At 38.4% G+C, this 25,796-nt stretch overlaps 1 protein-coding gene and 1 pseudogene across 1 annotated transcript; both read right to left on the minus strand.

Moving 5' to 3' along the window:
* Window positions 1–1,346: 1,346 nt before the first annotated feature.
* On the minus strand, window positions 1,347–2,467 carry LOC112086115 (annotated as a pseudogene).
* Window positions 2,468–23,775: 21,308 nt separating this feature from the next.
* On the minus strand, window positions 23,776–25,556 carry LOC18015417 (transcription factor TCP23). The gene has a single exon (XM_006397397.2). The coding sequence runs from the start codon at window positions 25,100–25,102 to the stop codon at window positions 23,957–23,959; it is 1,146 nt and encodes a 381-aa protein (XP_006397460.1). The 5' UTR covers window positions 25,103–25,556; the 3' UTR covers window positions 23,776–23,956.
* Window positions 25,557–25,796: the final 240 nt, after the last annotated feature.

Here is a 25,796-nt window from a genome sequence, read left to right on the forward strand (position 1 = left end):
ACAAGCAAAATATAAGAAAGAGAAAATAATGTTCATGAAAGTGTTCGAGGGTAACTATAAAGTGGAATGGTCTATGGCTGTGGGGAACAATGGAAATCTACAAGATACGGGTTACATTAATTTGGTCCTATTATTTTATGTTAATTACAGTTACAAAACTTAGAATATGGAACTAAATTAACCCCTAGACCTAATTCTTGTTAAAGGTTTTACACAGACATGGGCGGTGCAAGGATCAATTAACGTCACATGTTAATGTCGTTTTGTTAAATGACGTTAAAATCCGTCTCTTTAAAAAGGTTAAAATCGGTTTAGAGAATATAATTTAGTGACGTTAACCAGCGAGTTTCTTGTAGTGGTTCCATTAGCCGCCACTCTTTATCTCTGATCCTGTTGTTCTATACACAAAATATAAAGTTTATATAAGAGAAGAGAAATTTGGCCCACAGTTTACAAAAGATACAAAGAATGTCGTTTACCATTGCTTTATTTTGCAGGATCAACCAACCGGTTATGGCAGACACCTATATCCACAAAAACTAAATATGTCAAAATGATTGTAAACAGCCGAGATATATTATTAACGTGAGCTTATTTCTGCATATGTAAACTCATACACACAAATGAGAACAAAAGAAAAGGATTAGTTTTTCCTTTTGAAATTGTCAGAAGAAACGATTTCTATGTTGTTGCATTCAAGTGCGCTACATATTATCTAATGAGAAGAGTCATTAAGAAATATTAACTGACCCCAGCAAAACGGGTGACCAGCACATGCCCTAACGTTGTCGCAACCGACTTTGACAACTCACGCTCCCTCCGATGCGACGGATTTAGCTTATCAAGCTTCGACATTATCGTCGTCAACATCTGTGATTGAGCGTGCATCTCCGCTTCTTGAGTTTGCAATCGTCGATCGAGAAACGTAATCCGCTGACTCAGTTCGTCGAACTTCTTCGCATTGTTTTCCCAGCCTTCTTTGATAAACTCAATATCAGCTTGCATCTCCATCGAGCTCTCATTCTCCGGTAATTGAGCTATAGGTTCTTCCATTTCCCACCTTGAATCGCGACAATTCAAGACGTCACAACGCACCAATTTGTTAAGTTTGTAACTCGGAACTCTCTGTAAAAGTATATATCTGATTGAATTTAAGAAGAGTCAGATACATTCACTGGATTGATCTCATCACGATCGAATCCCAATCAAGACTTATAGCGTCTGAGTTTGTTACAACAAGAAAATGTATAAGGAAGAAGAACATACAGAAGTCTATATTTATACTATCTATAAACGTAAACCCTCTTTTCATCAAAGAGTCTTTCTTGGTCAACTTGCAATGTTGACTAATCCTTCTTCTCCTCAGTTTTATTCGATTTCTTCTTCCTCACATATATTCTTCGCATCATATCAATTTCCCAATTTGTTGGGGGTGGAGCAACGATAACATCTCCCTCGAAGATATATCCATTTTTAAGGTCCTTGAATGTATCTAGCCGAAGTACTTGCAAAAATTCCCACAATGTTATTCATGTATTAGACCATATGCATTAAAGGTTCAAGGGGGATTTTTGGCACAAAAACATAGGCAAAGTGAAATAAATAAAAAAAATGTCATTTTCTTGTGAACCTGTCTCTTAGAGAAGGATTTTATGAACCTCATTCTAAGGGGCTTTTAAAATACGTGTAGGTTACTAATTTGTTTGTTCTCAAACAAATTTTTCACTTTCTCTCTCTTCTTCCACAATTTTCTCTCGACTATTATTCGAGTCCCAGCATTTTTTTAGAATCTGTGAACCAGGTTCACTAATGGAGACACAAAATTCACACAGATTCTTCTCTGTTCATATATCCCAAAAAAATTACTTTTATATTTTTATGAACCCCAAAGAAGGGTTTACTAATGTACATGCTCTTAAACGGCTTGGATTCTACATCTATATACAAAAATATTAAAGATTAAAAAATGTAGAATTAGTAAATATGTATGAACTATAAGACATGTACATACGTACGGATAGTAAAGAACTTATTTTCTTTTTGGTTAAAGACGAAAAAGCGGAGATCTGCAAACACCTCGCTGTTGACATGAGGCTTGTGCTATCTATTTCCACATACATTGATATAAACCCACTTCCATCGACCTTGTCGTTCCTTTTTGGGTATATGATCATTCTCCTGATCTTATTTACAAACAATATTGCATAAGTGAGGCTGAAACACTCTTTTTCAAAACTTAACGACAATAAAAGATAAAATTAGACTATTTAGGGACTAGTGGCACTAAATGAATCTGTGGTACGTACCAGTTGTATCCACCAGAGGAAAAACAACGGGATTGATATTTCCCATTAGAGAAGATTGTTGATTTCTGGAGTTAGGAGAAGTTTTGGATCTTTAGTGAATATGAAGATGGAGGACGTTCTCTCCAGCTCTTCAGGGTTGTTGAAGACACGCTTGAACACATTACTGTAACCAAAAACGACTTTTCTTTTAATCCATGTGAGGTTTTAATATTGAATTCAACCTCTAATCTTAACTCTTAAACCTGAACTACTTCGATCAATTGAGCGTGATACGTTTGTTTGTTGTTGATTCAAGTAAGACACAAGAAATTTGTTAATCTAGTTTCCTTTTGGTAGAGACTGTCCTCTCAATGATCCACTAGAAAACAGTCAAGTGTTTACAATAAAGATATCTCCTTGTCTCTCAACATCACGTGTTTCTCTATCTTCAGGTACAATAAGAAGAAAGAACAAAAACTAACAACCTTACTTCTGAGACGTGAACATGACGACGAACGCAGAAGATGAAATCACAAGCTGAAGGAAGAAGACATACTCTTGACCGTGTCTCTCTGTAAGTTATCTTCTCTCCTATGCATTAATTTATTGCTTATATACCTTTTGGTATGAAAATGGGCTTAAACCAAGCTCAAACCGATTTCTACTTCCTTTGTAAACACTTGCGGGCGGAACCCCAATATAAAAAAACTATGACCTGCCAAAGACCCGTTGACCCGAGCCCAGACCCCCCTTATCCTCTTCGGTTTGATCGACAAAATCCACAATCCGAAACTGTGTTGTAACTCGTTGGGAAGATTGTTGACATATATTATATATACTAGGTGAATACCCGCACATAAAGTGCGGATTTTTTTCATCAATTATTTCAAATTTATTATATATTTTGTATTTTCTTGAAAAAATATAATTATTTTTTTTTTTTGTCAACAGCCTAAGTACCTACGAGGACATAGAAGTCCAGTTTGGAGGTACTGAGTTTACATAGATCATGTCTTGAGGGTAGACTCGAACACTGCGTGCTAGGAGATCTGTTCTTCGCTCGTGGAATAAGAGATATAGAGAAGGAAGTGAAAACTCCTTTACTCCTCTCAAATTCTTCTAGGTGTAATCCAAACGCTGGCCACTCCTCTGGTATAGACACCATCTTCACCAACTCGGAGCAGTCTGTGACGAACGCTACCTCCATCTTGTAGTTTGCTATCATACAATGCATCGCCCAAATGAGGGCTTCCAGCTCTGCATGTAGCGGAGATAAGCTTCGCCTGACATTTCTTGCACCCATAACGACCTCTGCATCGCCTTCTTTGCACGAATACCAACCTAAACCGGAAGCTTTTTCTGTTTCCGTCCAGGATCCATCAGTAAAACATCTCCATCCTGCATACTGCGTGATAACTCGATCCATAATTCCGATATTATTTCCAACATGTTTCTCCTCCTTTTGTGCTTCGTTCCAGATACTTGCTTCTGTTTCCGCAATCTTCAAAGTTATTTGTGCATCTCTGTCAATATTTGAATAAACCTTATCATTTCTTGCTTTCCAAATGTACCACAAGATCCATGCAAAATCTGTTGTTTTGTATTCCTGGGAATTCTCCAAAATAGATGATCAAAATTTGCATAAACCGATGAGATTGGAAAGACATCCAAGGGTGTTGGGATCTTTGAGAGAGCCCAGATCTGCCTTGCCGGAGGGCATTCAAATGGAACATGATTTGTGGTTTCTTCTTCCGTTCCACAACGAGCGCACAAAGTGTCATAGTTTATTCCTCGCTTCTTTATGTTTGCCAGTACTGGTAAACAGCCCGATAGTGCTTGCCAAATGAAATGTTTCAATTTTGGTGAGCACCGTAGTTTCCAGATGTGTGCCTGTAGTGGCTTTATCTCTGGACCATAGTAAATTTCCATACTGCCCTCTGATTTTTGTTGTTCTACCTGGTATCCAGATTTAACCGTATATCTACCTGATTTCGTGAAGTGCCATCCTAGTGTATCGGGTCGATAGACACGACTCGTGGGTATTCCACGAATGATTTCCACATCTACTGGATCAATGATGGCACTAAGCAATCCTAGGTTCCAAGTTTGAGTAACCGGGTCAACCAGATGATTGACCATTAGATTTGGGTAGTAGTTAAACCCTTTACATGTGGCTGGCCTCGGGCGAGAAGCTGGTATCCAAGGGTCATTCCATATTGAGATCGAACACCCTGAGCCAACTCTTTTGATTAGTCCTGTTTGAACCAGAGGTCTAGCCGATATCATGCTCCGCCACCCATAAGAAGGGGTGTAAGAGCGAATATTATCCAGTGGATTTCCGTTTCGATAATATCTTTCTTTGAAGACCCTTGCAAATAAAGAGTCCGGTTTGTCCAATAATCGCCAGAGTTGCTTTGCGAGTAGTGCCGTATTAAAGTCCTCTATTGATCGAAAACCCATACTCCCTGCGGTCTTATGTCGACACATTTTCTTCCAGGCTAACCAATGTATTCCTTTTTGTTGGCCGTTCGAGCTCCACCAATATCGGGCTGCTGCACTTATAAGTTTCGTTGTTATGGATTTCGGTAATCGAAAACATGACATGACAAATGTAGGCATTGCAGATGCCACTGACTTTATCAATACCTCCTTTCCCCCTTTAGATAAGAGTTTTGCTGTCCAACCATTTACTCTGTCTTGTTGTTTTTCCGCAACAAAATTGAAAATTTTTGTTTTGGCTCCCCCCAAGCTTTCAGGGAGGCCTAAATATTTTCCCATTCCTCCGATGTTATCAATTCCTGTAAGCCATCTTAGCTCATCTTGAATTGCTACTGGGACTGTATGGCCAAATTGAATTGAAGATTTTTCAAAATTTATCTGTTGTCCAGAAACCGATTCATACTGTTTAAGTATTTGTAGAATTTTTTGGCATTCTTCCGTATTTGCTTTGCAGAAAAATAAACTATCATCCGCAAACAGTAGATGTGTAATAGCTGGGCTTGCTCTTGCTATTTTTAATCCGGTTAGAGTTTTGTCCATTTCTGCTTTTTTTATATTTGAGATTAGACCTTCCGTGCAAAGGATGAAAACATAAGGAGATAGCGGATCACCCTGGCGTAATCCCCTTTGTGGTTGTATCTGACCTCTAGGTTGACCATTCAGAAGGACCTTATATTGTACCGAAGTAATACACCACATCATCCAAGTAATCCATTTCTCCGCGAAGCCCATTTTCCTCAGTAAATTCTCAACGAATGACCACTCAACCCTATCATACGCCTTACTCATATCTGTTTTTATTGCCATATATTTTCCTTTACATGAGTTATTGGTTCGTAAACCATGGAACATCTCCTGCGCTATCAAGATATTATCTGAGATCAACCGCCCCGCCACAAAAGCCGATTGTGTTTCCGAGATAACCTTAGGCAACAATCTCTTAAGTCTTTGGCATAAAACCTTTGAGATAATTTTGTAGCTGACATTGCACAAGCTTATGGGTCGCAATTCTGTCATCCGCGTAGGTCGCTCCTTTTTTGGGATTAGACATATGTTTGTCACATTCAACCTCTTGTCAAAACTCCCCGTCTCTAGAAATTCATTTACCAAATGTACTATATCCGTCTTTACTATGTGCCAGGCCTTTTGAAAAAAGAGTGCAGTCATTCCATCTGGACCTGGCGCTTTCTCTGGATTCATCATAAAAACTGCTGCTTTTACTTCCTCCTCTGTAGCCTTTGCTGTTAGCATTTCATTTTGTTGTTCAGTGATCATTGGTGTAATTTCCTGGAGAGACTGATCAAAATCCGTCGGATTAGTCGTAGTGAATAATCGTTCAAAATATTTAACCGCAATTTGCTCAACCCCTTTTTCTGTTAAAACCCAATCTCCTCCATCATTGTAGAGACCAATTATCCTGTTTGCTGCCCGTCGCTGTTTAACCTGCACGTGATAAAATTTTGTGTTTCTATCACCTATTGTTGCCCATTGGTTTCTACTTTTTTGCTGCCAATATATGTCTTCTTCTCGATATGCCTCCTTTAGTTTCTTTATTACTTCCGTTAATTCCTCCTCTGTTCGGTTATCATCAGTTTGTAGTTCCTCTAGGTCCTTTTGGAGATTATTTAATTTTTCTTTACCAAATGGTAAAGTATTTTTCCTCCATTTGGAGATTTCTCGGCGACAATTGATGAGTTTTTCCACCACTGCCCCATTGCGTCCTGACAGGGGTATGTCCCATCCCTTTGAAATTGATTCCTGACAGGGGTATGTCCCATCCCTTTGAAATTGAGTCCATAAAGCCATCGCAACCAATCCATCGTTATTTTGTCTTCGATTGTAGCAACTATTGGTCTATGGTCTGAGCCAATCATTGCTAGATATTCCACATACGATTGTGTAAAAAGATCATGCCAATGTTCATTTGCTAGTACCCGGTCTAGTCTGCACCTGACAATCTTGGAATTCCGTCTTCCCCTCCATTACATTTGGTTTCCTAAACATGGGAATTCTATAAAACCACAGTCCCTTATCATTTGGTTAAAGGACACAAAAGTAGAGGCACTTCGAAGATTTCCTCCTTGTTTTTCATGATTGCCACAAATTTCATTTAGATCTCCAATAATAAACCATGGTTCTGTCCTAGTTAGGCTTATCCGAGTCAGGCGTTCCCAAACCTGATCCCTTGATTTTGGCACCGGATCTCCATAAATAAAAGTCAAAAACACATTTTTTCCTTGTACCATTGCCTCAATATCAATTATCCTATTATTTGAGAATAAAATGTTGACATTAAAAGAATTATCATAGTATAAAGCAAGACCACCACTTGTACCATTCGGTTCCACCGTGTACAATTTATTATAACCAAAATGAAATTGAAACTTTTGCATAAAAGAAAAATCCTTTTTTGTTTCTGAAAGAAATAAGAATTCAGGTCGGTGTTTCTTCCAAATCTCCCTAAGGTAGCTTATTGTCCAATGACTTCCGACCCCTTGGCAGTTCCAGCTAAGTACTCTCATCTACTACCTACGGTGTTGGCTTCTGCTCCATACTCGGGAGTGATGGTCCCTTAAAAGCAGTTGTTGTTGCTCCTTCCCCTTTCCGGTTAATGTTTTTACTGATATATTCATAAATTGCATCATTAGGTGTACATATTTTAGTCTAAATCATGTCTTATCTCATGCATTTTAGGTCTTTAAGCATTGTTTTAGGACTTAGGAGATTACATTAGGTCCAAGAGAGTTTTGCATGTTTTGGAGTGTTAAACAGGTGCTTTTGGAGCCAATTTGGAGTGGAGGATGTGATTCAGATGAAGAAATGGAGTTGGAATGATCAAAAATGGTAAAAAGGAGCAATTTTGGGTTTCTCGGCAAAATGCTGTACTGAAAGTCGAAGATCCTCGGCCAAAATCCTTCCCGCGGGTAGCTTTCTCTGCCAAAAACACGTACCGCGGTCAAGTCTCTCGGCCAAAAATCCCGGGTGCAGATACATTTCCGAAATCGCGTCACCGGAAGATCTTGCCGGCCGATTCAGCTGTCGGAGTCTTCATAAAAGTTGGAGATAACTGAGTCAAGAGTTCAGAACAGTTGGAATCAAAGCAGATTGATACCTCAAGTGCTGCAATGACATGAGTAGTTGAGGAATTGATCAAGGATTGAAAAATTCCTGCTATCAATTTGATCGCCTGTCCGGGGAACCTTCCGGTCCGATTCAGTTGTCGGGGGCTTCATCAAAGTTGGAGACGATTGGATCATGGTTCCATAGCAAGTTGAATAATGGAATTCGGACGCGTGAGCAGAAAGTTGAGCTCGTCGGAAGAAACCCCTGTCTCGCTGCCGTCTTGGACCGACCCGATGAGCTCCGAAGAATGCGAAGGACGGCGCACTTCCAGGCAGATTCAGTTTCCGGGGTCTTCATAAGAATCAGAGATGTTTGAGTCCTCTTTCCAGAACGTCCAAGATCATCCAATTCAAATGTATGAGCAAGAAGTTAACGTCTCCGGAATGGACACATGTCTAGACGCCTTTCTCTGATCGTGTAAATGCATTGCGAAGATGAGCCCTCCAGGAAGCCTTCCACTTCCCAAGCGCCGATAGTTTCTTCACCAAAGATCGAGATGAATGAGTTATCTTTCTCATGGAACTGGTTTCAGGTCATTTGGAGTTACGAGCTGAAAGTTACACTGAACAGAAGAGAAGCTGCTCAATTCGGGTTTTAAGAGATGCAACTGTAAGCTAAGTGCTGTGTCCTACCTCGGCGTGAATACCTCGGCATGTATGCCGAGGAGGCATGTTTACGAAGCCTTGGGACTATACCTCGAGGTAGGACTTCGGCTTTTCAACACCGAGGCTCCCTTGATCACCAAAATGATCCCCAAACGACTAAGTGTTGAAGCAGACCTTGGTGTGAACCCTTCAGCATGCTATGCCGAGCTCCTATGTTACACAAACCTCGGGTACCAGGCACCTCGGCATGTATGCCGAGGTCCTCATCTCTCCAACCCAGATCACAAACAAATCCTCTTCACGTTTCAAAGCTTTAACCGGATCAAATGCCAAGTCTCATGCATGTTCTTCAAGTGTTCATCAAAGTTTCAACCCAGCACATGACCCCCTGGTGTATGGCCCTCGGTGTGAGACTTCTTCAGATGGCGAGGGGTGGCTCCAGCAACCCAGAAAGGGCGGGTCAGTACCCAGTTTGTCCTGGGCTGACCCGGCCCACACCCTTTTATATAAATAGTTTTTAGAGACTAAAACCCTAGTTATGCTTTATCTTATCCTCTAATCTGCCTCTTTTTGTTTTTTCTCTGCTTCTTAGTGTAAAAACGAGTTTGATCAAGAGATATCTAGCAGATTTAATCATCTTAAAGCTATTTCTTATCATCTAATCATCTCATCTCTGCTTCTAATCATGATTAACACCACCTCTTGCAAAGGAAATGGTGTGTTAATCATGATTAGTGAGTAGTTATCTTTTAAGCTTCTAGGTGTGTAGATTAGGGTGCTTAGATGATCGGTTTATGATGTTTAGGTTCTAGATTCTCATCTCCTTTCCTTAGTTAGCTGCTCTTAATGCTAGATCTTTGCACATCACTCTGATCTAGACCTTAGTCATTTCTCCACCCACAAGGTGTTTGATGAAATGTCTGAATGAGCTAAGCTAAGGGTTTATGCCTTTTTCATCATGGGAATGATTTGTTAAATGCATGAATGACATATTAGAACTGTTTCTTAATGCTCACTGATTCATATTTCACAAATGATGATTTGGTTTGAAAGTGGATTAGTGTAGAGATTAATGCCTTCATGAGAAGATTAGTCTAGATTTGAGTTCTAAGTTAATTGGTTTTGAGATCATGTGATTGCTTGTTGCTGCTTTCTGTGTAAGATTCGGTCTCTTTGAAATAGAAACCGTTTGGTCATTATTAGACTTGATACTTTATGCTTGTTGATTGCTTGATCTTGCTTAAGGTGAATTAATCTTGATTAAGTGATTTACAAAGAGTTTATTGTCATGGGAATGAATTAATCTGCTTTTGAAGTCTAGACTAAAGAGTAACTTGCATTGCATTATTGTTCTTAGCATCATGAATAAATCTCTAAAGCACCCTAATCAATGATCACATCTAGAGATTTAGCTTTCTCTTTGTTTTGAATCTGAGTCTTTGTTTTGTTGTCTTGTTGCTTGTTCTTAAATTACTGCTTGTTTTTTTGTTTACTTTATATTTTAGATCACCTTGTTACCAACTCATCCGCTTGTTAGACTTGAATTAAGATAGCTCCTCATAGTTCTAGTGTCTAGAATCTCTCCATTTGGATTGATACCTCAAGTGCTACAATGACATGAGTAGTTGAGGAATTGATCAAGGATTGAAAAATTCCTGCTATCAATTTGGCGCCGTTGCCAATTGGAGAGTTCATTCTAGCATTAGAACTTTGGATCTTCTTGAGATCAAGTCATTGTTTTCTTTTGTTTTACTAAGCTTTTATTTTCACCATGTTAATGTATATCACTAAGAGCATGCATCTCTTTGAGATGATGAATTTTCTCTTTTTCATTGTTACTAACTTGTCTTCCTTGATTCTCTTGAGCTTTGAAAGGTACCAAATTCACAAGAAGAGAAATGGAAAGACACGTTCTATTGAGCTGTTGGAGATGGACGTCCACAAGAGCATTATTCCAGTCCCAAAACCGCAACAACAGCCACAACCTCCAGCACTGACCCAAGCTCCAAAGAAAACGCCAACAGTTGGAAGCTGTGACACTCCTTGTAGTCATGGAAAGAGGTATGGCATCCACCCTCCTCCAATTGAAGCTGCGGCCTATGAGATCAAAGCAAGCTTGGTTAAGTTGATTCAAGAAACTAAGTTCTTGGGGTCTGGTATGGAGAATCCATATGATCATTTGGACTGCTTTGAGAGGTTGTGTGACACATTTAGGACTGGAGGAGTGCCCCACGACAGTATCAAGCTCATCTTGTTTCCATTTTCACTTGGAGAAAAGGCAAGCAAATGGGAGAGAGCATTACCATCCCACTTGGTAAATTCTTGGTATGATTGCAAGATGATCTTCCTCCAAAGGTTTTATCCCATACAAAGGACTATCCAAGCTAGGAAAGACATCTTGGGCTTCAAACAAAGAATCCATGAGACCTTTGATGAAGCAACACTAGAGATTGTCCCCATCATGGGTTCCAACAAGAAGCTATTCTTAGTATCTTCTATTGGGGAGTTGATAGAGAGCATAAATGGACATTGGATGCAGCTAGCAATGGGCGTTTTGCGACTCTTACCATAGAACAAGGAGAGTTACTTGTTGAGAATTTGGCCAAGAGCAATGAAAGATACAAAGAGCTTGATACTGAATATTGTCAAGATGGTAAAACTGAGGTGGAGCTTCGTTTTCAGCAAGAGTCTGTTCCACAAGAGCAAGCTGCTTCAAAGACTCAAGAAATGGAGCTGAACAGCATGTTCCAACAACTTCTGAAGGGACAAGATGAGCTCACAACAAGAGTAAAGCGTTCATACAATGATCTCCACAACAAAATAGAGAGTTTAACCTCTCAAGTGAATCACATGGAGAGCAAAGATCATGAAGCTGCTGTAAAGGAGATAGAACGTGTACTCTTTTGTCCACAAGAAGACATTGCTCTTAGAGGTCTTTCTTCACAAGACAATGAGGACATTGAGCAACTCAGTGGAGAGGTGACCCTTGGAACTGAAGTTTTCGCTATAAAAGACATCCATGGAGCTTCTAGAGACAAAGTTCAGATTACTGCTGAAGAAAAGGCCGAACAACAGCTTCAGAAAGAAGAAAAAGCTATTGAACCGCCAGCTTATGTGTCTGTAAGTCTCTGTGATGAGTTTCAAAACTTTGAGATGACGTATGTGGGGACTTGTGGAATGAAAGAGAAGGATCAGCCGTTTGCTGCTTGTGAGAAAAAGAAAGAACACCAAAGAGAGCTTGATCTTGAGTTCATTGATGGTGAGAAGTTCTTTAGTGATGATGAGGATTGCTTGGAATCTCCACCTCCTACACCAGGTGAGAAAGAGATCAGCAGCAACAAAAGCAATGGTTCAGAGTCCCAAGACAAGCGCCCAACAAGCATTAAACCATTCACTCTTGGGTCTTCTTCTTCTCAAGTCTTAGCTCTCACTCCATGGAAGTTTGATGGTGGAGCTGTGGAATACAAAGTTAAAGGCAATGTGAGATCAAGACCATTTGCCAAAGTCAGAGCTATCCTCACACAAGAACTCATAGACAAGGGATCTGGTGGTGTCCAAGAGCTGATGAACAAGGACCTCATGCTTGAATTCATGGACATGACAAGGAGCATCAAAGCTCCTCCTCTCCCTCATTAAGAAAGGTTTTACAAAGTCAAACTTAGTGACTTTAAACAAAGTGCTCTTGGGAGACACCCCAAGCGTATCCTTGTATATAGTCTTTTTAATCTCTTCTTTAGTCTTTCAGAATGTTTTGATGGGTTTGCTAAGTGATCTCAGGTTCTAGAAAGCGTTCTTGCTCAATGGTTTGAAGGAACAAGTGCAGAGAGGAGCTTAAAGGTGGCGGCCTTATGATTCAAAGGAGCAGTGAACCCGACACCTCGGCCAAGCACCTCGAGATGATCATTACCGAGGTCTCATGTTTGATCTTCACGGAATAAAGTGCTGTGAGAAGCCTTGGAGAGCCAAAGCCGAGGTGTTCTTGAGCTAATACCGAGGTGCCCTTGCCACTTACACAGAAACTTGTCCACCTCGGTATAGAAGCCTCGGCATGGCTAGGCAGAGGGGTCCCTGAACGAGCATGAACAAAAAGGGACGCTTGAGAGACTTGAGTCCAAGCAGAGGGTTCAAAGCACCAGCATCCTCCTCCATGTCCAATGCCTCCATTCTATCATGAACAAGTCTGGTAACTCTCCAAACTCATGGTACATATGCATCTAGTTCTTAATTTTTCATTTGCATTTTTCTTGCTTTTTCCTTTCACTTCTCTCTTATGCTTTTATAACACAGAGGACTGTGTTATTTAAGTGTGGGGGAGGAGTTTAGTGTTTACTAATCATGTTTTCTTTGATCTTATTTTCCACTTTGAGTCTTGAGTCTCATGTAGTTGCATCTAATCAGAAAATTTTCACAAAAAAATGTTCATTCTAGTTGCATTCACATTTTTAGGATCGAGTCTAGTTGCATCATATAGGTTGCATCTTGCTGGGAGTAATGATAGGTTTTCTAGAGAGTACATCACTTTGAAAACTTGAACTGAATATGCTTGTGAATCTTTTTCTGTGCTTGCAAAGTCTGAAACGATTTGAATCTAAGAAGCAAGTTTGAATTGAACTCAACTCTAGCTAAGTGATAACCCTGAACTTGAAATGTAAATATCTTTTGATGCATTGCTTGAATAGGCTTGTGGATACCGACATACATACTTGAGCTAGAATCGTTGCTTTTACCACCCTCCTTCCTTAGCTCAAGCAGCTGAATCCGCATCATGGATCAGTTCCCTCACCTTGAACCCATCTTTCTTTCGAGCCAATGTTCGTGTGTGAATTGTAAGGCCACCTTGGACTGAACTTGGCAGAAAGTGTTAGGTTTAGAGCGACAAGGGCTTGGCTCATTGAGTGATATGTTCCAACATCAAGGAACCAAGAGTATTGGTGAGAAATAAGTGTGGGGGAAAAGATCTATTGGTGAGTGGAAAAAGGTGAGCTGAGTGGAAAAGAGAGTGTGGAGATAGCTAGGGGAATGAAAGAAAAAGAATCGAGTCTTGAATTGGAAAAGATAAGCTCTGTTGTTCTAAAAAGTAAAGTATAGTCTCTGAAATGAAAAGAAGCCAAAGGCTCAAGTGTCTAAAAGAGGCTATATGCTATGAAAGAAAAGAGCTGTGTGAATAAGTGAAAACCAAGGCTTGAAAATGAAAGAAAAAGGCGAGTCCCCTAGTGAAAAGAAAACGATTGGGAAGAGTGAGGATTCTGAGAGGGTGAGCAAGTGAGAAACGCTTTGAGTGGAGTGTGGGGTGTGATGAGTCTTGCCCTTGTATGCATCGGTTGCTTTTTACCTTTAGCATTCTGCCGAAGTTTGGTCGTTCATAGAGAGATCCTTGTTGCATTGCACCCGCTTGAATATTGATGAGATCATTTTTATCTCATGACCTTACCCTAGCCAAGCCAGCCTATTTGAACATTGCATCATTTGATTCACCTGATAAAAGCTTATTGAATGTGAAAGAGTTGAGAGAGAGGAGAACTTGTGGAGATTCCTTGTTGAGTTGAAATATATCTGAGTATGGCTTTGTATTGCATAATTGAGTATGAACTTGAATTCTCATTGTGATCACTTCTCTCTAAAAGGAAATATGAACTCCCAATGCATTCAACCTCTCTCTCTCATTTGTTCTTTTTGCTTGAGGACAAGCAAAGGATAAGTGTGGGGGAGTTGATATATTCATAAATTGCATCATTAGGTGTACATATTTTAGTCCAAATCATGTCTTATCTCATGCATTTTAGGTCTTTAAGCATTGTTTTAGGACTTAGGAGATTACATTAGGTCCAAGAGAGTTTTGCATGTTTTGGAGTGTTAAACAGGTGCTTTTGGAGCCAATTTGGAGTGGAGGATGTGATTCAGATGAAGAAATGGAGTTGGAATGATCAAAAATGGTAAAAAGGAGCAATTTTGGGTTTCTCGGCAAAATGCTGTACTGAAAGTCGAAGATCCTCGGCCAAAATCCTTCCCGCGGGTAGCTTTCTCGGCCAAAAACACGTACCGCGGTCAAGTCTCTCGGCCAAAAAACCTGGGTGCAGATACATTTCCGAAATCGCGTCACCGGAAGATCTTGCCGGCCGATTCAGCTGTCGGATTCTTCATAAAAGTTGGAGATAACTGAGTCAAGAGTTCATAACAGAATCTCTCCATTTGGATTGATACCTCAAGTGCTGCAATGACATGAGTAGTTGAGGAATTGATCAAGGATTGAAAAATTCCTACTCCTGAATGATCGCCTGTCCGGGGAGCCTTCCGGTCCGATTCAGTTGTCGGGGGATTCATCAAAGTTGGAGACGATTGGATCATGGTTCCATAGCAAGTGGAATAATGGAATTCGGACGCGTGAGCAGAAAGTTGAGCTCGTCGGAAGAAACCCCTGTCTCGCTGCCGTCTTGGACCGACCCGATGAGCTCCGAAGAATGCGAAGGACGGCGCACTTCCAGGCAGATTCAGTTTCCGGGGTCTTCATAAGAATCAGAGATGTTTGAGTCCTCTTTCCAGAACGTCCAAGATCATCCAATTCAAATGTATGAGCAATAATTTAACGTCTCCGGAATGGACACATGTCTAGACGCCTTTCTCTGATCGTGTAAATGCATTGCGAAGATGAGCCCTCCAGGAAGCCTTCCACTTCCCAAGCGCCGATAGTTTCTTCACCAAAGATTGAGCTGAATGAGTTATCTTTCTCATGGAACTGGTTTCAGGTCATTTGGAGTTACGAGCTGAAAGTTACACTGAACAGAAGAGAAGCTGCTCAATTCGGGTTTTAAGAGATGCGACTGTAAGCTAAGTGTTGTGTCCTACCTCGGCGTGAATACCTCGGCATGTATGCCGAGGAGGCATGTTTACGAAGCCTTGGAACTATACCTCGAGGTAGGACTTCGGTCTTTCAACGCCGAGGCTCCCTTGATCACCAAAATGATCCCCAAACGACTAAGTGTTGAAGCAGACCTTGGTGTGAACCCTTCAGCATGTTATGCCGAGCTCCTATGTTACACAAACCTCAGGTACCAGGCACCTCGGCATGTATGCCGAGGTCCTCATCTCTCCAACCCAGATCACAAACAAATCCTCTTCACGTTTCAAAGCTTTAACCGGATCAAATGCCAAGTCTCATGCATGTTCTTCAAGTGTTCATCAAAGTTTCAACCCAGCACATGACCCCCTGGTGTATGGCCCTCGGTGTGAGACTTCTTCAGATGGCGAGGGGTGGCTCCAGCAACCCAGAAAGGGCGGGTCAGTACCCAGTTTGTCCTGGGCTGACCCGGCCCACACCCTTTTATATAAATAGTTTTTAGAGACTAAAACCCTAGTTATGCTTTATCTTATCCTCTAATCTGCCTCTTTTTGTTTTTTCTCTGCTTCTTAGTGTAAAAACGAGTTTGATCAAGAGATATCTAGCAGATTTAATCATCTTAAAGCTATTTCTTATCATCTAATCATCTCATCTCTGCTTCTAATCATGATTAACACCACCTCTTGCAAAGGAAATGGTGTGTTAATCATGATTAGTGAGTAGTTATCTTTTAAGCTTCTAGGTGTGTAGATTAGGGTGCTTAGATGATCAGTTTATGATGTTTAGGTTCTAGATTCTCATCTCCTTTCCTTAGTTAGCTGCTCTTAATGCTAGATCTTTGCACATCACTCTGATCTAGACCTTAGTCATTTCTCCACCCACAAGGTGTTTGATGAAATGTCTGAATGAGCTAAGCTAAGGGTTTATGCCTTTTTCATCATGGGAATGATTTGTTAAATGCATGAATGACATATTAGAACTGTTTCTTAATGCTCACTGATTCATATTTCACAAATGATGATTTGGTTTGAAAGTGGATTAGTGTAGAGATTAATGCCTTCATGAGAAGATTAGTCTAGATTTGAGTTCTAAGTTAATTGGTTTTGAGATCATGTGATTGCTTGTTGCTGCTTTCTGTGTAAGATTCGGTCTCCTTGAAATAGAAACCGTTTGGTCATTATTAGACTTGATACTTTATGCTTGTTGATTGCTTGATCTTGCTTAAGGTGAATTAATCTTGATTAAGTGATTTACAAAGAGTTTATTGTCATGGGAATGAATTAATCTGCTTTTGAAGTCTAGACTAAAGAGTAACTTGCATTGCATTATTGTTCTTAGCATCATGAATAAATCTCTAAAGCACCCTAATCAATGATCACATCTAGAGGTTTAGCTTTCTCTTTGTTTTGAATCTGAGTCTTTGTTTTGTTGTCTTGTTGCTTGTTCTTAAATTACTGCTTGTTTTTTTGTTTACTTTATATTTTAGATCACCTTGTTACCAACTCATCCGCTTGTTAGACTTGAATTAAGATAGCTCCTCATAGTTCTAGTGTCTAGAATCTCTCCATTTGGATTGATACCTCAAGTGCTACAATGACATGAGTAGTTGAGGAATTGATCAAGGATTGAAAAATTCCTGCTATCATTTACCCACATGTTTCTTCCGAGGAGATACCAGTGCCTGCACCAGGCGCTTCTTAGAGCCGCCAACTAACTGGTTGGTGGTTTTTTTGAGTATCTTCTTCTTCCCCTCTGCCTTATTTGCTTCCGCCATAACTTCGGAAGAAACCCCTGTCTCGCTGCCGTCTTGGACCGACCCGATGAGCTCCGAAGAATGCGAAGGACGGCGCACTCTCCCTTTTCCACCAAGAAATGTTCATCACTTAGCATCTGTTGCGATGCCTCCAATTCCATATCCAAGAACAGTTCCTGCATTTGTGTTCCTTCCATCTCCAAAATATTGTCCGTAAGACCAAGATTTGTAACCTCAATATCAGCATCCGTCATTAGCTCATTTATCATATCGGCTGCACCAGTCATATCGGCTGTAACTCCTTCCCGCTGGTCTCTAAGAGTATTGACCATCGCTTCATGCTCCACTAAGGTTTCATCCTCAAACGTTAAACTTTTCCTCACCATCTTGTTTGGTTTTCCACCACCGTCAGTCATCTCTTTCTCCATCTGCTTAACCACCTCTCCATCCTCCAGAGAATCCTCGATCGCATCTGCGTGGGATGACTTCTTGGTATCAGCAATCTCCTGTACCACTTCCGCTGGTTTCTCTGTACCCGGCATTGATGATGACGCCGCTTGTGTTGCATTCCTTTCTCCTGTGGGAACATATCCTGATGCCTTGTACGATCGGTTATGTCCCTCATTATACCTCCACTCCATTCTCCCTTTCCTTTGTGTATTTCCCTCTTCCGCATGATTTGATTTTTCCTCTTCTTTGGCCTCATAGTTCTTCCCTTTTCCTTTGTACTGATTGTAGCTAGAAACCCCGTAACTTCCATTTTTGCCTGCATCCTTAGTTCCTTTACTTCCATAGGTCACCGCCGTTTTGTAAGATGCTCCACCAGTCCCTTGCCGTGGGTCATCAAATCGATCCTCTCCTGATTTTTGTTCGCCAAAAACCGCATTTGTAGGGCACTTTTGCTGGTCATGACATAAACTGAAGCATGTCCGACAATATCCAAATAGCCTTTCATACCTCAAGTAGACTGTTGTCTCTTCACCGCTATGGAATTCCACCAGTGTCTCAAAGCACAATGGCTTGAAGCCATCGATGACAACCTGAATTTTCCCTTCATCTAGGTTCACTGCTTTGACATCCCCAATCCCTTTCCCAATGGTGCGAAAAGTTAGATCCGCCCAGAAATGAAGTGGAACTCCGATGACCCTGACCCAGAACTTGATCTGCGATGGGTAACTTGGATCCACAATGGGTGACCACCTCACTAATGACAGCATCCAATAGTCAAAATGAAATGGCTCCATCTTCATAACCTCTTTGATGTCCTCCTCTCTGTCGAAATCAAATTGAAATCGACGAAGACCCAGGTCAGCACCCGCAACTCTATCCTCCATCTTCCATATCCATGGTAGCATGTACAAGAGTGCTTTCATATCTTGCATTTGGGGATTCATGCATCGACCAATCAGTGTTTTTGCATAGGCTTCGATCAACTTGGTGTTGTCGAAATGTGGCACCGTGATTCTCATTCTCTTCTGAGAGACCGAACTTTTTGATCCCGACCCTTGGTGTTTAAGCAAATTGCTTTGAGACATTGCCTTAACCGCTATTGAAAAACCGTGTGTTAGAGAGAAAAGAGAAAAATGTTTGGAGGAGTTTGTGTGATGTAAATCATTACGATCTCCCCCTGCTCTTATATCCCTTCGCTTGCACAAAGCAAATCTCATAGGTGGAGCCAAATCCTCGATTTGATAGTGTATTCCAAACATAGATCCCAGATTGTTCCCAAATATTCCACTTAGTATTCCGATTGCGACACACCGTCTGTATCTGATCGAGATTCCGGCTTCTATACATAGTCAAAGTAATCGATTTAGTTCCATTGCAGATCCGGCAATCATATACCGAGAAATCATGTGTTACCCGAATCTCTTCCTGCGCTGATCCTTTGTGATTTGGGATGCTGACTTTTAATTGTGGATCTCTCCACATCTTCTGAAGAGATTCCTCTTTCCTGTCCGATCTGGGAATCACAGATCCCATTCCCAAAAAAACTTTTCTCCATCGGGTCCTTACATTACAGAGATTATGACATACCCATATGGTCCGTATAAGTGCCAAAATTACCGAGATCAACCGTGAGTAAACTTCCTTGCTGGATCGCATGCTAAATCTCCAGAGTCGCCATCGTTTCAAACCAGTTTCGATGGATCCATTATTTGAAAAAATATAATTATTATTTATTATGTGTTAGTATATTATTATAAATCAATCAATTTAAAATGTAATATCATTAAAAATCAAGAGTTTATAACATAAATTCATGTTTAATATTTACATAAATGTTATTTAAAAATCAATTAATAGATTTTTTTTCTTATTTTTGAGTGGTTTAAAATTTAATATTAAAATTTATTAATTAATTTTCCTTTTTAAAACTGTAATTTTAAATAAGTTTTTTCTTCAACTATTTCAAATTTATATATTTTGTATTTTTTTTAAGTATGATCATCATTTGTTATTTGTTAGTATATTATTATAAATCAATTAATTTAAAATATAATACTATTAAAAACAAAAAGTTATTAAAAATATTAATTTTTAATTAATTATAACATAAATTTTTGTTTAATATTTACATAAATGTTATTTAAGAATCAATTAATAAAAAGACTTTGCATTTTCTTTGAGTGGTTTAACACTTCATATTAAAATTTATTAATTAATTTTCTTTAAAAACTATAATTTTAAATTAAAAAATAACACATGTCATTCCCATATCAATTCTCAAATGCTGATGTGTCACTCATAAGGAGAAAGTTGAGCAACTTTTATATATACTAGGAGAGAACCCACGCATATATGCGCGGATCTTGTTTTAATTTATATTTTAAATAATATATTTTTATAATTTTTATTGAATTTTATGTTTATAATCAATGTTTGTATTTAAAATATTATATTTTCTTCTTTTTTTTTCTTGAAGATATATTATTTGTAATCTCTTTTACACCTAATGTGCTAAATAGTATAATTTTTCTTACAAGATAATAAGGAATTAAAAAACTAATATTTTAATTTTTGTATAAAAACGTAATCGTTCACTTAAAAATATATGTTGAATATCAGAGATAAATATTTATTTGTTATTCGATTCTCATATTTTTTTATTCTTGTAAATTTTACTAATATAATATTTGTTAACTTTCTTAATTTGATATTTTGAATTTTTTGGTTATATATATTATTGATTCCAACTTTTTTTAATTTAAAAAAGCATGTATGATATTTTTATGTAGACGCCCTTCTTTTTACTATTATTTTTAATAACTTTTTAATCATTTATTTAATTTTTTTGTGTGTTTATAATTTTATTAGTTGGAGTTTTATAAAAGATTATTTTAAACTTAAAACTTATTAAGTTTTATTATTTTTTTACTTGCATTAAAATTTCAATTATATTTTTAATTTGAAAATGAAGTTTAAATCACTTAAAAAAGAAAATAGAATGGTGCATTTAAAAGGTTTTGTATTATATAATATTTATAAAATTTGTATATTGAAAATCAATTTGAATTCATTGTAATATATATATAAATATATATATTAATGTTTATTTATATGTTCTTTAATGTATTTACTTTAAATTTAATTAATTATTTATTTATTAATATTTTAAATTGACAGATGTCACTCTCTTCATTGCTGATGTGTCACTCAGCTGGAGAAAGTTGATTGTCTTTTATATATAAGATAAGATATACCGAGAGAGAGAATAGAAAGCATTTTTTTCTTAAATGGATGTTAAGTGTATTAGAAATAACATCGAGGGAAAGTTATTAAAATATGAAAAGGCATGACTCGTGATCTGGCTTGCATGATTGTGGTCTAATGGTAAGAAAGATTGTATATACTCCATCCATGTTCGATCTTCTCTTGAGAAATCTGGGTTTAGGCCAAAGGTCCAAGTAGTTTACATGGTAGTCTAGTAATAGGTGATCTGGCTATCTTTTGGCATTAGTCGGAAAACATTTCAAACTCGGGATAACTAGAATGATGGCTCATTTGGATCTCATCGATCTCATGGCCCGTTGACTTGAGTTCGCTCGAAGTTCATGGTGTTCATTGAACCGTTGAACCAGGAAGAAATCCGCTCTATAGCACTTCGGTACGTTTCTACCGGGGCTGGCCAAATCAACCTAAAGAGTTTATCAGAAAAAAAAAAAGTGAATGATTCATTCAATTTTGGTTCCCATTTGTGCTCTTCTTATCGGGCCTGTAAAACTATTGGGCCAACTGTGTAATTATTTTCTATTCTTTTGCAATAAAATCTTTGATTTAAGAAAAAACATTTTAATGTAGGGACTAAATTCAATCCTATGCAGGGTTTGAAATAATTTTGTGATATTTGATTTTAATAACACAGTCATTGTAAAAGTTATCAGTAATGTAATCGACTAATCGTGGGCGTGTAAATCTGAGTCCAATAAAATAGGCTCATTAAGCAAAAGTTAAAAAGGTCAAAAAAAATGAGAAGCAAAAGCAAAATGAATGATTGAGCTGAAAGACACACCGGAGTGAACCACCATCAAAATGGGGTAAGTGTTGAACTCAGGTCACACCAAAACAGGAAATGATCTCTGGTTTTATCATGAAGCAAGCAGAAGCTGCAGGTTGTCGGGTTCAACATGCCTCATGAAGCCAATCTTAACTTTGTTGGAAGTCTATCTAGTTGCGAGATCCACATCATAAACGATTGTTTTGGCATAGCTCTTTTCAACCAAATAGATTTAGTTTAATATTCTTAAATCCTACAAGAGGAACTAGAAAAAAGGGAGATTTGGTTTAATATTTTGAAAATTTTATATATTTTGAAAGCTAACCTCTGTTTTAAAAAGATTGAAAACTAACCTTTTGAATTTAAAATGACCAAATATCCCTGATATATTAAACACATAAAAATTGTTTTAAATCTATTATTTTAATTTAATCATTTGAAATTTCTCATACCAACGTAATCGATGTTACAATGTATCTTTACTTTGGCTGCGTTCTAAAAATGCAAGGTTTAGAACTTAGAAATGACATATCTTACTTATCTTTAATGTATCATGCACACGATTATATTAATTTTTCGTTAGTGTAATATATAATATAGAGTGTAAATTCTTCTACAGATTATATTGAAAGGAAATGAGCAGTTGTTATTCACCACCACTTCCCTCTAACATAACCGATGTTATTGTATCTTCTGGTAATTTCAGTAACATGATTTTTGGCACAAGCATGTTTTATCTGTAATAGAGATATACGCTAGCATCGGTAATTAAAGATCCTCATTTGGGGGAGTTTAAGCTCAAGAAGTTCATGAAATCAGCCGAACATGCTTGTAACAGACATTAATTAAATTTTAGTTTTCAAAAAAAATTAAAACAGACATTAATTTTCAAAATATATAGCAATTTTAGAATATTAATCAAATTTCCTCAAACAAGATATCGGTATATAATACACAATATAATATTTTAGAAAAAGCATAAATATGTTTTACCACAGTGATAAGTAAGAGATAAATGATACTATTTTTGGTGCAGACATTTTTTTTAAATTATGATTGATAACGATCAAAAAGATATACCATTTATCACTGTGGTAAAAGTTACCAATCAAACTCTATATATACTTTCGTAAAATATATGACTTGACTGGAATAGTTGAATAAAAAAATATAAAAAAATCAATAGGGCAAGAAAAATTAAAAAACACCAAAAGTCTACTATATATTAGATGAATAAAATTTTGTATGAACTAGTTATACATTTAAAATATACGAGATAGATTAAAAATAGCTTGTTAGTCTTCATTATGTGCTTATAATTGTGAATGGTATGTAATAAGCGACACTATGGTTTCAAAATGTGAAAACATGAAAACATTACATACCATATACTGTATACCATTCAGACCATAGTTTATAAGGATTGTATCTATTTAAGTCACAAAGTTTTCAACTTCCCCAAATAAATTTGGTACGTCACGGCGTCAAAAAAATAATTGTATGCCACAAAGGTCATGGCAGAAGTTTTATTAAGAGAGAAGTCTTATTGTAATTGTAACCCCAATGCACTTGCTAAACTCACATTTATACCTTTTTGTTCGTCTCTCTCCATCTGGAATCTCATCTTATTGACTATATGCATGATCCGATAAATGATCACGACTTGGACTTGGGCTCACAGAATCTAAGGAACACACAAAACCATGTCTCACGAATATCAACGTTTAGTTTGAAGTGTGAACAAACTGGAATGATTTCTCGGACAGTTCTCTCTGACGTGTCCATGTTGCTCCACAAGTGGACAATTTTTCTGTAGATATTACAATAGTATGCTATGATAAACAAACACAAGTTTTTTTTGCTTTCTCAAATTAATAGTATAATCTGAAAAAAGCCCATTTGTATCCAAACATGTGGTGCTCATGCACCCAATAAAGTTTATCTCTACCTACACCATATATTTTATTCATATTCCTTACTTTTTGACGAACCGTAATCAATTCGAAATATTTCAAATATATTAGCGGTTTTGATTTTTGAAATTTAAGAGAGACAACGGAAAAAAAGATTTCCATTTATTACTATTTTTCGTCCATTAATATATTTTGCTTTTGTCGAAAAAGAGAGCTATAAAACTCACTTTATCTTGGTTAATTCAAGATCAATAGTAATTACGCAAGCAAAAATAATCCATCTTTTTCTTAAATAAACAATTTGGCAATCCCAAAAACCAAAACTAAAAACCATATTAACATCGGAATCCTCGACAAAAGTTGCAATAAATCACACACCTTCACACTTTTCAAAAACAACAAAAAATTACTAAAAATGAGAGTAGACAAATTATGACGTCACACTTCAAGGAGAACCAGCAATAGTAGGGTTTTGGTCTTCAGTAGTGTCACTCACTTGATGCTGTTGATGCCGTTGAGCTTTTTGCTTGAGGCTCATCCCGAGGCCAACACAACCACCGCTTCCGCCTCCACCTCCGTAACCACCATCTCCTCCTCCTCCTCCGGAAAATAGCCCTAAATTGTTACTTTCCGCAACACCTAACCCTACTTGTTGACCTCCCACTGTTTGTTGTACTAACATAGACCCTAGCTGTACCGACCCGATTCGACTCGGGTAATGACCCGGATTAAACGCCCACATATGCTGCGACGGATCCTGTGTGATGGCCGAACCTCCTCCTCTTCCTCCGACCGGTAACATCCAAAACGCACTACCAGCGTTTGTAGAAGCTGGTGTTGGCGCCGCCACCGCCCACATCGGCGGTATCATGTTCTGTGTTCTCGACCGGGTTAAATCGGATTCTTGATCAGGAGCTTCAGATTCAGGTTTAGGCGAGCTTGAACCGGGTTCTTGATCGAGTAAATTAGGATCTTTGAAGAGAGCTTCTTCACGGAATGATTTAGTGAGAGGATTAGACTCATTCATGATGTGTTGAGGAGGGTACAGCTGTTGCTGGAAACCAAAAACGGCAGCGTTTTGAGCCGCTGTCCTTCCGATGAACTTCCTCGGATCATCAGAGGATGTGTTGTTGTGGGTCCCGTCGTATAGGAAAGCAAGAGGAGCTGATTTCGACGGTGGAGCTGAGAGAGTGGAGCCAGTGCTTCGGAGAGAGACGTTGAGAGTTGAGAAATTAGCCGGTATGGTTCCGGTTCCCGTGGCGGCGATGATCGCCGGCTCAGCCTGTTGAAGCAGCCACTCGATTGTCTCGCCGTCGGATTTGTGCTGTAATTCTCGTGTTAACTGGAAGACGCGCGCCGCACAGATCGCCGGCATACGTATTCTCCGGCCACGTCCGTCCACTTTTATGTGACGGTCTTTTGACGGCCGCTTCACGATGGTTTTTGGGGCGGAGATGGTGGAGACTGCGTTTGTTGTGGTGGTAGTGGTTGCTGAGATTGAACCAGAGTTGGGTCCCATGAATGGAACCAGCTGGGCTGAACCAGTGGTTTGATTATGATGATGGTCTATGTCGTTCTGGTGGGGCTCCATTGCTTAATAAAATTATAAATTATGCAAGAAAATGGAATAAACTAACAAACAAACTTGTACTGATGTTTTACTTATAAACCACCAATAAACCCCGTTTTGATCTGTGATTTTCCTATTTTATGTAGGAAAAAAAAATTCAGAAGAGGATTCTGGGAAACTTTTTTTTTTCTTGGTGGGGCTATGAATTTGTGTTGACTGTTGTCTTTTGGAGAGAAGGAGGAAGATGATGAAACAGCCAAGTAGAAAGCGAGAGGCTTTAACTTTTTTTTTTTTATTGTTTTTTATAAAAATTATAGTTCCACTAGGTTTGGTTCTAGAGATTAAAATATTTGCTATTTTTACACCAAATGATCACTGATTTTGTTTTTTAGCTATTGTCACACTTACTCCATCTGGATTTCGTTATCTCTGTTCTAAACCCCTAGCTTTTGAACTTTCTTTCTTTCATCTCATATTTATCTATATTTGTATGTATATGTTTCCTCATCAGCCAAGTGGTTTACAATCCTAGACCAAACTCTTCTTATTTTCTTTGATTAATCAAATCATTTCTTAAGAATTCCTAAGCGTTACAACTTACGTGTCAAATATCCATGTAATAGAGTTGTGGATAACTAAAAATCTATCCGTGACTAAATTTGAAAATCTGGTTAGTTGGTAACAGCCACAAACAGAATAAACAATGTGCTACTAT

This window comes from Eutrema salsugineum, unplaced genomic scaffold (assembly GCF_000478725.1).
Source record: "Eutrema salsugineum unplaced genomic scaffold, Eutsalg1_0 scaffold_23, whole genome shotgun sequence".
NCBI classification, from domain to species: Eukaryota; Viridiplantae; Streptophyta; class Magnoliopsida; order Brassicales; family Brassicaceae; genus Eutrema; species Eutrema salsugineum.

Bases quoted from the DNA above. Each gene is read 5' to 3' on its own strand.
- LOC18015417 (XM_006397397.2), bottom strand. From the start codon at position 25,102: ATGGAGCCCCACCAGAACGACATAGACCATCATCATAATCAAACCACT.